Here is a 15,572-nt window from a genome sequence, read left to right on the forward strand (position 1 = left end):
CTGGAGGATGCAGCCGACGTTCCTATGCAGGATGGATGATTTCAGTCGGTCAGTGGCGTGGAAAGGCCACCAACAAGTCTTGGCAAAGGCAGAAGTCACGGTGAAGCAAAAGTGGAGCTGCCGGGGACCAGCAAGGCCCTGGAGGACTGCATGAAATCATACTTCCAATACTGGCAACAGTACTGGAGTATGATTTTGCCATATTTGAAAAAACATGCCTAAGTTCATAGTTCCCATTATGTAGCTGGAGAGATGTGGTGACCCATGTCCAGTGCACACAAAAAATGGCATCCCCGCACTCATGAAGTCCAGGAAAATGGGACTGGAGTTTGTGGGGGCACCTCTGCTAGTGCAGGGGTGCCCTCACACACAGTTACTTGCACCCTGCCCTCTGGGCTAGGAGGGCCTGCCTTAGGGGCAACTTACAGCGACCTGGTGCAGTGACCTGTAGTGAGGCAGCAGCACCCGTCGCACAGAGCACTGCCTATAAATCGCCCCTCCCTGTGTTGATTATGTGGCGGTTCAGACCGCCATACCGGTGGCGGTCTTTTCCGCCGTCGCCGGCATGGCGGTCTCTTCCGCCATGTTCATTATCATCTACTGTTGAGAACAGGTGTATTTTTGTGAACCGCCATCTGTGAAAGTAACAGAGGATGACTTCTGGGTGGAGTTCTCTCTTTTGGACTTGTTGCTGCATGCTAAGGAAGTCATCAAAATTGTTGTCCCTCCCTGGAAGGTACACAGCTCACAAATGAATTTTGTGGCAGAACTCAACGGGAAATGCTCTGGGAGAGTTGAGACGGCAGTGGAGAGCATGTCACGCCTGACGGACATACACAGCTGTCATATCAGTCCATACAAGAACAACCTTGACTGTTAACTGAGGTAGGACAGCATTTAACACCAGGTGAACAGCTACAAGTTGAAGGTAGTTGATGTGGAGCCCCTGGTACTGGTTTCCAATCAACACTGTACAGTCAGCTCCTGTAACTGTGCGTCCTACTCTGCAAGAGAGGCGTGCATTGTAACAATCCTCTGCGGAAATGGGTGAGCAAAGGCCGCCCCTGAAACAGGTTGTTGGTGTTTCACCACTGGAGAGAGTGAGGAGTGCGGCAGCCAATCAACACTAGATCATCCAAGTGACCTCAGCTTGAGACCACTGCTGCATAAAACAGTCTTGCAACAGACCCATGTAAAGCTTGGCATGAGGTACTATGGCAATGCAGAGGACCATCATGCCTAGGAGGCACACAACTGTTCTGACTGAGTTGGTTGAAATAAGGGGAGCAGTGCATGAAAGGACTGGATCCTGGCTTGATTTGGATAGGTTATAAAAACCTACGAGTTGAGACTGTCTAGGTAGTGCTGGATCTGGAGGCGCTGATGGTACACTCAAAGCGATGAAGCAGATATACTGTGACTTGTGTGTGTTTGAGGCACTGCTGGTGGGTGGTACTTATGATAAGCCAATCGTACAAATATGGGAAACAAAGACACTTTATCTGCGCATGTATTCAGCCACCTCCGCAAGGTGCAGCAGTGATTCCAAAGCGGAGCACTTTGAACTGGTATGGTCTTCCAGTGACCACAAATCTGAGATACCAGCGGTAAGTCAGGTGTATTGGTCTGTGGAAATAGGCATCCTTTACCTCGAGTGTGGCCATAAAGTTGCCTTGCTGGAGAAGTGGAATGACATCCTGATGGGTCGCATATGAAAATGCTCCAATGGGAGGTATTAGTTTAGGGGCTCGAGGGACCCTGTCTTTTTTTAGGTATTAGGAAGTACAGTGAGTACAGCCCCGTACCGTGCTGATGTCGAGAGACATGTTCTAAAAACCCTTTCGAGAAGGAGGGCTTTGACCTCCTCCGTGAGTAGGTCTTGATGTTCCTGTGAGTGTGTTTGCAAGGTGAGTTGTGGGAGGCATGGAAGTGAGCTCCAGAAAATAACCATTTTGGATAATATCCAACACCCACTGGTCCGAGGTGGTGGCTTGCCATGTAGGGAAGAAGCCTTGTGGGCACCCCAACAGATGTGTGGTCGAGGGTAAGAAGACAGTCAGGGTTTGCTGGCAGGTGTAACTTCTGCCGCAGAGCTACCCTTGCCTCTGCAATTTTTTCCCCCTATAGGACCAGCTAAAATAACCCCTGGGAAAGGAATGCTAGTCCTGGTTACGGTGATAAGATGTGGAAGATTTAGTAAAGTCTTCGGGACTCCAACATAAGGGGTGCAGTGAAAAGCGCTGCGGGGAGCAGGTGTTTGCAATGGCCCCAATCGCTTTCGCAAAAGCTTGGTCCACTTGAGCGCCTCTTTGGTCCAAACCATCAAAGGGCATGTTTAGCATGTTCTGCTGAACTTCTGGCTTAAGGCCAGAGACAAGGAGCCAAGAGTGTCTGCTTAGCAGGCAACTAGAATTTACCCCTATGGCAGCACTGCCAGCTGCGTCTAGAGTTGTTTGAGATCAGCCTGCCCTCAGACAGTATCTCCTGACCCAGTTTTCTATGCAATTCAGGCAGGTACTGGAAGGACTCTTCTCCATTTTGTCCCCATGGGTAAAATCATATCTTGCAAGAAGACCCACAGAATTAGCAAAGCACCAGTGGCTGGCTGATTGTGCAGACACCCATTTCCTTGCTACATCTGTGTGCCTGCTTTTCTTATCTGGTGGATGGACAGCCCCGCTGGCCTGAGGTGGCTTGCTTATGGACCCTGGTGGGTCTACATAACAGGAGTTCTGCTGGCCATCCTATTGGTGAGTTTCATCACTCTCCCCCGCCCCCCCCCCCCCCAAGGGGCACCCATGTCAGAGTATAGAGACCCATAAGGTGTGATGTCAAGGAGGTCCCCTGGAGAAGCCGACGAGAGGACAAAGGCTAAGGAGCAGGAAGGTGATGGCGGCACATGGGTTAAAGGACTGGTAACCTTATCTGCTTTGTTGTATTGCTTTGCCAGAAACGGAATGTCTAAGTCATCCTGGAAGAACAGCTGACGTTTCAAGGGTGGAGCAGCAGGGCCTAAAGGGCAAGCAAAAATGCACCCTGTGTGGTGCTGGATGAGTAGGTGTTTCTGCCATAAGCCAAGTTGCTGCTGCACCTTATAGAGACCTCCCCCCCCCTTCACACCAGTGTCAGACTCTGAAGTCTAACTCCAAGGGTATCTTCAGTTTCAGCACCAAAGTTCACATTAGTGCCAAGGCAGATGTGGTCACAGGAGAGGGTCAGCTCAGTGCCAGAGTGGCAAACAATAAAGCAGTCTGTCTCAAAGGCTTCTTCAGCGCCAAGCTGGAGCTGGGCGGGGAATCCACAGCGTTTTGTTGGTGCCGACCATGGCCCAAAGGCAGTTGCAATCCGAAAGACAGCCACTCTGGAACACCAGAGACAAGAGTGTCCTTTTGCTGAAGGCTGCCCAGGATGAGGAGGTGCCCTTCTCACAGACTGTTGAGCTACTGGAAGGTCCCCCCCATCTCCAGGTCGGAGCCAGAACTTTCTCCAGGGAAGAAAGCCTCTTCATCCGCAGCAGACGGCTGAGGATTTTGTTTTCCCTCGATGTTCTCTGGACCAAAGAGGTGTGGGGTGCTGTCTCTACCACTACTTGGTATCTAGAGTCACCGAGCATAATGGTCACAAAGTGTCTTTCTGGAGTGGAAAGAGAGACAAGCATTGCAGGCGTCCCCATTGTGCACTGGCGACAGCCACAGATGACAGACCTGATCGAGATCGGTCCGAGGGAATACGTCTTGGCAGAGAACACAATAATGAAATGGCATATGTTCCATCGCAGTTCCGGCATTGCGGAGAGACTCTATGAGAAACACCGAGTAGGCCCCAGGCGGATTATGCCCAGGAGTGGCTGTGGTCGCCGAGATCCACTTGAAAAAAATCAAATTGTTGATCTGAGGGAGACACAATCAAAGTTCAATATGGAAGGAAAGAAGGAACTGTGTGAATAGAAAAAGCACTGCAACAGTGTCAACTCAGAGCACAGGAGCACACTTATGAACCAGATGGCAGAAAGAAAACTAAATGGAGTTGATGACCATGTGCATTTTTGCCAAGAGGAGCAGTCACAGTACCACGTGATCCAGCACTAGATGGAAGGAGTACGCACAGCATGTGCATCTACAGAAACACATACCTCGAACATGTACTTACTTGAAACAATATTGAGCTACAGCCACAAAAACCATAAATATAACTGGCAACACAGAGAACCTCTTGCTCATTACATTGTCCCTGGCCCAGTGAATTCTCACCAACTCCAGATGACAATTGTACCTCACCTGTACCACTTTCTTGACAATTTGGGTCTCCCTCTTACGGTCTTGTGCCACACCACTGGGAAGTTTGTACTACTGGCAAAGTTCTGCGTCAGGGCAATTGTGGTATCCAGATTGAGAACCACATGCCACCAGCCACCTGCGAGATTCAAAGAACCACATAAAATGGCAGTACTTTCAAAACCTAAAATAAGGTACACCCCTACCATCAAACCATACCAAAATGGAAAAAGCCTGTAATATGCAACAACTCTTAAGAAAAGAATACATGAAAGGAACACACAACCCCACCGTTTAAATTCTTAGACATAACCGCTCCATGCCGTTCATTTGTAAGTGACAAAATCCACCCCCTCTAATTCCTCCCTCCCAAACTCATATTGATGGGTTCCGAAACTCGTTCCCCCACAACATGAACTCTACAAAAAAAAGGTTACACTGTAACAGTGTTGCTCTAAAAATACAATAGTGGTTCAAATTGCTGTCTGCAGCCATGACACTTGATCAAGTTATGAGTAACAATCCCACCCAACTCCAACCAATTTTATTTCCAGGTCCTGTGGGGAAGAACAATTTCAGCGAAGTCACAGAAAGTGAGCTCCTGAAGACAAACATAAACCGGCTTATTTTAATGACAGCTGAGCCCTTTTTTTTTTTTTTTTTACAACCTATGCTGGGCGATGATGATAAACTCCTCAGTTAGGTCAATGATTCAATATATAGAGAAAAATAAAATACCAGACGCTACCAATAAATAAATGTTCGCCCTATAGTGAACCTCATATCCAAAATCCAGCAAATTGTGTTGCCTTTGATAATCCATTGAAGAGTGAGACGACCTATTTGATTAACTACAGACCTGGAAGAAGCAAAGAAACAGCTATACTGTAAACCTTAGAGATCACTGTGCATTTACTTATCCTTCTTGACCCATCAACAGTGCGTGATACAGTGAAAGACCCTCAATAATACGAGTGGAGGAAAAAAAGAAAGGGGGGGGGGTGGAGAGACCACTACTGGGCAATTCTGAGCTTGATGTCTTTCCTAGAAAACCATTTCAAATAGAAAACAAGCATTGGGCAAAACCAATAGCTCTGGCTTTTACATGCTAATGAATCTCTATAAACATGCCCAAATATGGATCACTTGTGCCAGATCATTGTACAACATGATTTCTGTACGTCCCATTTCTAGGCCTAGTTTTTATGTTAATGCATATTTGAACATGACACAACCTCTAGCATTTTTCATTTTAAATGTGCTCATTAAAGTTGTTTTAGTTCACAATGTGCAGACGTTGTGAGGGAAAACAGTTCTATGCAATCTGGCTCTCAGAGATGTGTGATTATAGCAGCATGCCAATCCAGGTTGCTCCATGATATACTACTACTGTGCTGAGTAATGTTAAGACCTGTTATTACAAGCACTTTCCACCAGCCATTTGCAGTGTGCTGTTAGCACTAGCAAACTACTTGTGATGCTTATCCAGGCTGAAGTTACTAAGCCAAAAAAATACATTGTAATGCATGCATATTTAAATTATGAGCAAATTACAAAAGCGTAGTAAGGCAATTTACCAGTGTTTACTGTACACAACTTATGTACTGCAGCATTCAAATAAGTATAAGTGGGCTTTGCACTGGGCGCTTCGGAGAAGGGTCTATGAATTCTAATGAACTACTACAAGCTAGTATATTTTGGTTATTTAAAAAGGCCATGAAATGCTCTTGGGGTAAAGAAGGTAACAGAGCAAGACTTATGCAGAGGGTGATGCATCATGTGTGAGGAGTGTGATCGGGGTGGGGCACAAAAAGCGTGAGGCTTTTTTCAACAAGCACTGACATAGCAAATAGATCTCGCCTTTGTAAGTGTGTGCTGAGCTGTTGGCTTTGTATATCTGTGTGTGCTCTGCATGGTTTAAAAGTATGTAATTGCCATCTGTCATTATGTTTAGGTGTGTTAGTTTTATGATTGTAAAATGTGTTAGTTACTAAATATTTGGACAGTGTATTTTCACTCACGGGATTACATTAACCTACATCCAGGAAAATATACCTTTTAAAAAATGAATTATGAAAGATTTAACTTAAATAAAAAGTCAAAGGGGAAGGCATGTGAGGAACAGCAAAGATTGCAAAATAAGAAGACTGCTGTTAAACAGTGCAAGTAGAGACACAAACAAGAGGATGGCGGGGGAGAACACTACAGGAGGTAGATCAGTGCAAAAAGAGGCAGTCGAAGAAGTGAAGGAGAATGGAAGACATAAAGGACTAGCGGGAGGAATGGAAGGGAAAGGGGAATGGACTGAGGAACAGTATAGGGATATGTGGTATGCTGTTAAGAGGTGTCAATTTAAGAAATGTAAGGGAGAGCAATGAAGAAAAGGCACAGGAGAACGCTGGTGACAGAGCGAGACAGTATAGGAGACGTGAATAGGGTAGGAAAGAGTAAAAAGCAGAGCGGTGAAAGTTTGGGATGGAAGAGCACTGGCAGAATTACTGTAGAGGAAGGGGATTGAGGATAAGGCGAAATAAAAGGGCAGGGGAGAGCGAATGTAAGAACTGATGTGAGAAAGTGTAATGTTTGTGAGTAAATTTAGAAAAAATATTAAGAATGTTGTCTACTTTAACCCCTGTGGTGCCCTGGAAGTAACTGTTACGGCCTGGGCGGCACCGCTCGGGTGCCAGGAAGCAGCAGTTACGTCCAGGTAGGGGCCCTTGGGGGAAGAGCTAGTGCTCCCCCAGGGGCCTTCGCAACCCCCTTCACTGGGCAGGAATGGAAGGGGAAAATCGCTTCCCTTCCAACCCTGCCCCCGCGGCATCTGATGAGGTCAGTGTGCAATCGAGTGCTGACCTAATCAGAGGCCTACCTCAGCTTCCAGTGCGGATCGGAGGAAAAATGCAATAGCATTTCTCCTCTGATCACGTGGAGGGGGCGAGAGAGGCATGAAAGGAGAGGAAAGGCCTGCGACCGGGCAGAAGAAATGCCCACTAGACACTAGGGATTTTTTTTTTGTTTTTCTGTATAAGGGGAGCGGCCCCTTGGGCAAAGGTCGCCCCCTGGGTAGGGGGGTTTGAGCAATTGTTTTTAGGCCCTTTCTGCCCCTCCTTAGGGGCAGATCGGCCTATTTCTATTATTTCCCAAACTGCCCTTTTTGACTATCTTTGGTGCCCCCTCCATTTCAACAGGTTTTTGTCTCTTACTAGTCACAGGCACGTGGCCCACCTACACAAGTGAGGTATTGTTTTTCCCAGGAGACTGCGGGGAACGAAGGGTGGTAGGAAATGTGGCCCAGTGCGGTAATACCACACAGAAATGTGGCTAAATTTGAGGTTTGCTGAAGATTCTGAGTAAAAAAAACACAGGGCGAATCCACTCAAGTCACACCTCCCTGGACTCCCCTGGGTGTCTAGTTTTCAGAAATGTCTGGCTTTGGTGGGTTTTCTTGTATGGCTGCTGTTATTTTCTGTAGGAAAACCTTGTAGGGTCACACAACATGACCACTTGCTGAATTGAGAATTTTGCCTAATTTTCAGAAATGTTTAGCTTGCTGGAAATCCAGCACTGGTTTCACATCCATTTCTGTCACTAACTGGAAGGATGCTAAAAGCACAAAAAAAAAAAAATAGTAAAAATGGGGTATGTCCCAGTAAAATGCCAAAATAGTTGCGAAATATATGGTTTTCTGATTAAAGTCTGCATGTTCCTGAAAGCCGGGAAGCTGGTGATTTTAGCACCGCAAACCCTTTGTTGATGCCATTTTCAGGGAAACAAACCACAAGCCTTCGTCTGCAGGCCCCCCACCCCCAAAAAAACTTGGAGGAAAAAAAAACCTACTAAATGTTAGCTGTATTTTGGCTAATTTCTTGGTCTCCTTCAGGGGAACCCACAAACTCTGTATGAGGGTCCAAGCACGAACTGCCCCCAAATAGCTCAAAAAAGGCCTGGCAGCGAAGGGGTTAAAGGATACACAGCCTGCAAAGTCACAGAACAGGGGAAAGGCTTTCAAAATTACCCGTCTGAGACGGAAGAGCACGCTATACCGTAGCAAACAATGTAAAGGCCATACCATAACATATATGACCTATTTGTTTGGATAACCAAGACGATCTGCTGCATAGTCTGCATATTTTAAAAACAAAAAAAAAGTTTCTAGCTCAAACGGTTGAAAAGTTACAAAAAATTGCAGCAACATGTGTTGCCACGGAGTGGAAGACTGTAGGAAGTTGGCTCTGTATGCACTATTTCAAAGTAAGGAATAGTATGCACAGAGTCCAAGGGTTCCCCTTAGAGGTAAGATAGTGGCAAAAAGAGATAATACTAATGCTCTATTTTGTGGTAGTGTGGTCGAGCAGTAGGCTTATCAAAGGAGTAGTGTTAAGCATTCGTTGTACATACACACAGGCAATAAATGAGGAACACACACTCAGAGACAATTCAAGGCCAATAGGTTTTTGTATAGAAAAATATATTTTCTTAGTTTATTTTAAGAACCACAGGTTCAAATTCTAAATGTAATACTTTGCATGAAAGGTATTGCAGGTAAGGACTTTAGGAACCTTGAATAATCACAATAGCATATATTCTTTTCAAATAAAACACATATAGCTATTTTAAAACTAGACAGTGCAATTTTCACAGTTCCTAGGGGAGGTAAGTAATTGTTAGTTCTTGCAGGTAAGTAAACCACCTACGGGGTTCAAGTTTGGGTCCAAGGTAGCCCACCGTTGGGGGTTCAGAGCAACCCCAAAGTTACCACACCAGCAGCTCAGGGCCGGTCAGGTGCAGAGTTCAAAGTGGTGCCCAAAACACACAGGCTTCAATGGAGAAGGGGGTGCCCCGGTTCCAGTCTGCCAGCAGGTAAGTACCCGCGTCTTCGGAGGGCAGACCAGGGGCGTTTTGTAGGGCACGGGGGGCCACAAGTTAGCACAGGAAGTACACCCTCAGCAGCACGGGGGCGGCCGGGTGCAGTGTGCCAACACACGTCGGGTTTTCAATGGGAATCAATGGGAGACCAAGGGGTCTCTTCAGCGATGCAGGCAGGCAAGGGGGGGGGGGGGGGGGGGGCTCCTCGGGGTAGCCACCACCTGGGCAAGGGAGAGGGCCTCCTGGGGGTCACTCCTGCACTGGAGTTCCGATCCTTCAGGTCCTGGGGGCTGCGGGTGCAGGGTCTTTCCCAGGCATCGGGATCTGGGAGTCAGGCAGTCGCGGTCAGGGGGGGCCTCGGGATTCCCTCTGCAGGCGTCGCTGTGGGTGCTCAGGGGGGACAACTCTGGTTACTCAGTCTCGGAGTCGCCAGGGAGTCCTTCCTGAAGTGTTGTTTCTCCACCAGTCGAGTCGGGGGTGCAGGGTTGCAAGTCTCACGCTTCTGGCGGGAAACGCTGTTGTCTTTAAGTTGCTCCTTTGGAAACAAAGTTAGTCTTGGGTGAACAGGGCCGCTGTTCTTGGGAGTTTCTTGGTCCTTCTAGAGCAGGGCAGTCCTCTGAGGATTCAGAGGTCACTGGTCCTGGGGAAAGCGTCGCTGAAGCAGTTTTCTTCCGAAGGGGGGAGACAGGCCGGTAGAGCTGGGGCCAAAGCAGTTGGTGTCTCCGTCTTCTCTGCAGGTTTTTTTTAGCTCAGCAGTCCTCTTCTTCTTAGGTTGCAGGAATCTGAGTTCCTAGGTTCAGGGGAGCCCCTAAATACAGAATTTAGGGGTGTGTTTAGGTCTGGGAGGGCAGTAGCCAATGGCTACTAGCCCTTAGGGTGGCTACACCCTCTTTGTGCCTCCTCCAAAGGGGAGGGGGTCACATTCCTATCCCTATTGGGGGGATTCTCCATCTGCAAGATGGAGGATTCCTAAAAGTCAGAGTCACTTCAGCTCAGGTTGCCTTAGGGGCTGTCCTGACTGGCCAGTGACTCCTCCTTGTTTTTCTCATTATCTCTCCTGGACTTGCCGCCAAAAGTGGGGGCTGTGTCCAGGGGGCGGGCATCTCCACTAGCTGGAGTGCTCTGGGGCATTGTAACACGAAGCCTGAGCCTTTGAGGCTCAATGCTAGGTGTTACAGTTCCTGCGGGGGGAGGTGTGAAGCACCTCCACCCAGCGCAGGCTTTTGTTTCTGTCCTCAGAGAGCACAAAGGCCCTCACCACATGGGGTCAGAAACTCGTCTCTCAGCAGCAGGCTGGCACAGACCAGTCAGTCCTGCACTGAACAATTGGGTAAAATACAGGGGGCATCTCTAAGATGCACTCTGTGTACATTTTTTAATAAATCCAACACTGGCATCAGTGTGGGTTTATTATTCTGAGAAGTTTGATACCAAACTTCCCAGTTTTCAGTGTAGCCATTATGGAACTGGAGTTCGTTTTTGACAGACTCCCAGACCATATACTCTTATGGCTACCCTGCACTTACAATGTCTAAGGTTTTGCTTAGACACTGTAGGGGCATAGTGCTCATGCACCTATGCCCTCACCTGTGGTATAGTGCACCCTGCCTTAGGCTGTAAGGCCTGCTAGAGGGGTGACTTACCTATGCCACAGGCAGTGTGAGGTTGGCATGGCACCCTGAGGGGAGTGCCATGTCGACTTAGTCATTTTCTCCCCACCAGCACACACAACCTGGCAAGCAGTGTGTCTGTGCTGAGTGAGGGGTCCCTAGGGTGGCATAAGACATGCTGCAGCCCTTAGAGACCTTCCCTGGCATCAGGGCCCTTGGTACCAGGGGTACCAGTTACAAGGGACTTACCTGGGTGCCAGGGTTGTGCCAATTGTGAAGACAATGATACATTTTAGGTGAAAGAACACTGGTGCTGGGGCCTGGTTAGCAGGGTCCCAGCACACTTCTCAGTCAAGTCAGCATCAGTATCAGGCAAAAAGTGGGGGGTAACTGCAACAGGGAGCCATTTCTTTACAAAGACCCTTTGCAAAACTTAATTGGTCACCTTAATGCTTCTTATTGCTGTATTTGGGTGTTAAACTGGCACTAATCAAGTACAACCAACGCCCATACAGTCTTACCAAGTTTGAAAATGGCGAAATAAAGTAGTAATACTATTTCAAAAATTACTGCAAATTTGCTTTTTCTTTCAACATAATTTGCTCAACCCTGCCGCATAATTGAGCCCTATCCTGCCGCATGATTCCAGTGCCCCTGGATATAATTAGCAAGCTACTTTGCCCTGAGCTCCCAAGAGGGGCAAAAGGCACTAAGCCAACAGGTATATTATATATGCGCACATATATTTTGGCCATTTCTGCCCCATTCAACCCCCCCTCCCCGGTGGCAAGATCGGCTACATTTTAAGGCCATAACTGACCCGGCTGGTATGGGCGCAAAAATTTAGTAGACACGATCAGGAGTGAGTGTGCGCGCACTCTTGGCAGGCAATGTGAGTCTAGTAGCGCTTGGCTGATGCTGTGCGTGGGCTAGCCCTTGGCTGGCGGTGTGCGTGGAGTGGCGCTTGGTTGGGGTTATGCATGGAATGGCGTTTAGCTATGTGTGTAGTTGGCATCTGAATCATGATTGGCACACTTCAGCATTTTTTTAATAATGTTATCTGTTTTAGTTTTTGTCATTTGTGATCATGTTTTATGTCTCCTTTTTATTCTAGTGCAAAGCTTTTGTTTTCCTTTCGTGTGACTCATGATTGCGGTTTCAGCACTGACAGATCTGCAGTTTGTGTTGTTGCAAGTGTTAAAAAAACTTTTTGTACTGTTTACTTCCAAATGAGTATCAATGACCTTCATGGATGTGTTTTTTTTGTTGCAAATTTAATAATAGCAGCCTACTTAGCCTTTTGTTTAAATGTGTGTGAAATTTTCCTCATATTTGTGCACAATGTGTATTGTGTTGCCTTGTGTGTAATTTTGTTTTGTTTTTCCTTTCTAGTGGGATATCGTTGTTGCTTACTGTGTCTGCTCAGAGTAGGTGCTGGAGAGTCTAGCTGTCTCTGGCAAGTGAGTGGTATTTACAGTGTCTAGGCCTGTGTGTGCTTTGATTTGATTGACTTGACCTTGCAGCTGGTAAATGCCAGTAGCTCTACTTTTGTTTGATCAGACCACACTTTGTTCATTACGTATTGTACACAGTGTTGGTTATTTACTTATTTGTTTGGGGACTTTGTCTTGGGGGCGGGCCACACTCTGCAGAACCGAGACGCACGCATCCATCATCGCCCGGAAGAGGCTGGGATAGGCCACCCCCCTAACAATTCCCCTGTGGGGAGCAATGTGGTAAGCAGTTTGTGAGCATATCTTAGCCCCACATTTATGTTCAGTTTAATCTTACTTTAAAGCTATGTAGTGCTGGACTAATATTGAGCTTGGTTTCTGGGAAACCCCCTGCTCCATAATACCTTTTAGGGCTTGATTTTTTTGTGGTTTCGTTTTACATATCCCCACTATACAATGGGTAAAAGGAAAAACATTACTCAATGGGGAGATGGTGCTCATGGTCCACACTCCCAACCGACTAGAAGTTATTTATCTTCGGTGATTGGGGCCATCGAAACCGAAATTGTCCAGGTCGAAGAAAAGATTGGGGCTACTCATAAACTTACTCAGAAAATTCCCCTTGAGCCCTTGGTTCACATTTTGCCCAGTACAGAGCTTCAAGACTCTTCTCGGAGCTCTTGAAATCACAAATTATTTCAGTCTGAACTCGACGCTCCCTCTTCACAAATGCCTACTCTACGTGAAGATACTGCGGATCGCTTTGTTCCGGCTTCCCCACCCCCCCAAAAAAGGAAAGAAGGAGCCTGTGCAAAACATTTTAAATCTTCAAAGTGTACTACAGGGCGTATGGGAAACACTTGTTTAATTCCGGATCCACCAGCCGATTTATTATCCGCCGCAGGCTCACGAACTGAGGATTTAGACCCAGACAAGGGAAAAGAGAGTCATCTGTGATGATTATGCTCATAAAATAGATTCCATGCTCAAACCATTTTTTGCAGCTCTGGAGGAGATGTTAGTAACTCTGATAACAAAAAAATTTGAACATTTGCAAAAGAACTTGATTGAACAGATTACTCAAGTCACTCCTGCAGAGGTGGCAAAGAAGGCGGTCTTGTCTGAATGTCAAGAAGCAACGCATATTGACTGATTGACTTCCTATGATCCACCCAAGGTTCACCTCACAGGTGTTCATGGAACACCAGCAGATTGTATAACGGTCCCTCGAATTAACCCTATTGATGTCCAAACTGAAATCTTGCAACTCCCACCAGACTGCATGCCTTACGTTTTGGTCTTAGCTAATGTTCCTCCCCTCGAATCTTCATGTAGGGAAGATACTATGGCATTAATGAGGAAATGTACCCATTGGCTGAGACAAAAGTTTAGCTATCAAGTTGACTCAAATAATAAGATTCTTATGGCATGCAGAGTGAAGTGGGTGGGTCTTTCAAAGAAGGTATATGACGGTAACTGTACTGTTATTAATTTTGCCAACCCGCATTTGGTTAATTGTTTACTGATGGATTTTTCATACCCATACCATGCCAAGAGGAAAGAAGGGATTCAAATTCATCCTCAGAGTTTCTTTTATGATTTAATCGCTTCACCTATCCCCTCTTCTATGGCTTACTGTGACTTAAATGTGGAGATGCCTATGACATTTGTACAGGAAAATACTTCCAGTGATTCCTTGAATGTAAGTCTTTAGGAGTTAATGGATTTCCTTGACTTTTATGGGAAGTATCAGGACAGTGAGCTAGTCACGATTTGGGTTGGAGATTTTAATGTGCCGTTATGTAATCAGGAATTACCACATGCTTGTGGCACTTTTATAGAGGGGAGAGAGATGTCAACACATTTTATTCATTCCAACCTCGGCGAAGCCATAAATACTCTCATTTATTTATAAACTTGATCTTGTTTTTGCTAGGGAGAAGGCTGCTACACATTCAAAAGATACCCACTTATACGGGAAATTCTAATTCTAAAAGGTAGCATAATTGACATTATTTTAATTAGCTCCCCAGATTTTCATTTAATTTCGGATTTTAAGATAATACCACATTGTGCCAGTGATCATAACCCCGTGTATTAATTTGGTTTCTTATAATAATTCAACTTCATTCAGTGTAAGACGTAGGAGCAGTTCAGTTTTTTAACAAATATCTTGGTCTGCATATGAAATGGGAAATGAAAATGTCACTTACCCAGTGTACATCTGTTCGTGGCATCAGTCACTGTAGATTCGCATGTTTTGCATAGCTCGCCATCTGGTGTTGGGTCGGAGTGTTACAAGTTGTTTTTCTTCGAAGAAGTCTTTCGAGTCACGGGACCGAGTGACTCCTCCTTTTGTCTCCATTGCGCATGGGCGTCGACTCCATCTTCGATTGTTTTTCCCCCGCAGAGGGTGAGGTAGGAGTTGTATTGTAGTAATAGTGGCCATGCAATGGAGTGACTAAGTATGTACCTATTTAAGGTTAAAATAATATATATACAAATAGTTGAAGGTACCTTCCGAACTGCTACAGGCTCCCGAGGAGGCGGGTGGGCACATGCGAATCTACAGCGACTGATGCCACGAACAGATGTACACTGGGTAAGTGACATTTTCAGTTCGATGGCATCTGTCGCTGTAGATACGCATGTTTTGCATAGACTAGTAAGCAGTTATCTCCCCAAAGCGGTGGCTCAGCCTGTAGGAGTGGGAATAGTCTGAAACAATGTTCTTAATACGGCTTGACCTACTGTGGCTTGTTGTGCGGATAACACGTCTACACAGTAGTGCTTGGTGAATGTGTGAGGCGTAGACCATGTGGCTGCCTTACATATTTCTTGCATTGGGATGTTTCCTAGAAAGGCCATGGTAGCACCTTTCTTTCTGGTTGAGTGTGCCCTTGGTGTAATGGGCAGTTGTCGTTTAGCTTTAAGGTAGCAGATTTGGATGCATTTAACTATCCATCTGGCTATACCTTGTTTTGATATTGGGTTTCCTGCATGAGGTTTTTGGAATGCAATAAATAGCTGTTTAGTTTTCCTGATGCTCTTTGTTCTGTCAATGTAATACATTAATGCTCTTTTGACATCTAAAGTATGTAGTGCCCTCTCAGCTACGGAATCTGGCTGTGGGAAGAACACTGGAAGTTCCACTGTTTGATTTAGATGGAACGGTGAAATAACTTTTGGTAGAAATTTAGGATTAGTCCTTAGGACGACCTTATTGTTGTGTAGTTGTATAAAAGGTTCTTGTATTGTAAACGCCTGAATCTCGCTTACTCTTCTTAGAGAGGTAATGGCGATGAGAAATGCAACCTCCATGTTAGGAACTGTATTTCGCAGGAGTGCATGGGTTCAAAAGGTGGACC

General features: G+C 46.1%; 1 protein-coding gene across 1 annotated transcript in view; it reads right to left on the reverse strand.

The window, feature by feature from the left end:
* Nucleotides 1-15,572, reverse strand: part of JMJD6 (jumonji domain containing 6, arginine demethylase and lysine hydroxylase) — a 68,015-nt gene that overhangs the window by 34,637 nt on the left and 17,806 nt on the right. The window contains exon 4 of the mRNA XM_069200240.1: nucleotides 4,278-4,413. Coding sequence (XP_069056341.1) covers nucleotides 4,278-4,413 — 136 coding nt within the window. The remainder of the gene's footprint in view (nucleotides 1-4,277; nucleotides 4,414-15,572) is intronic.

Source organism: Pleurodeles waltl, chromosome 7 (genome assembly GCF_031143425.1).
Source record: "Pleurodeles waltl isolate 20211129_DDA chromosome 7, aPleWal1.hap1.20221129, whole genome shotgun sequence".
In the NCBI taxonomy this organism is placed as follows: Eukaryota; Metazoa; Chordata; class Amphibia; order Caudata; family Salamandridae; genus Pleurodeles; species Pleurodeles waltl.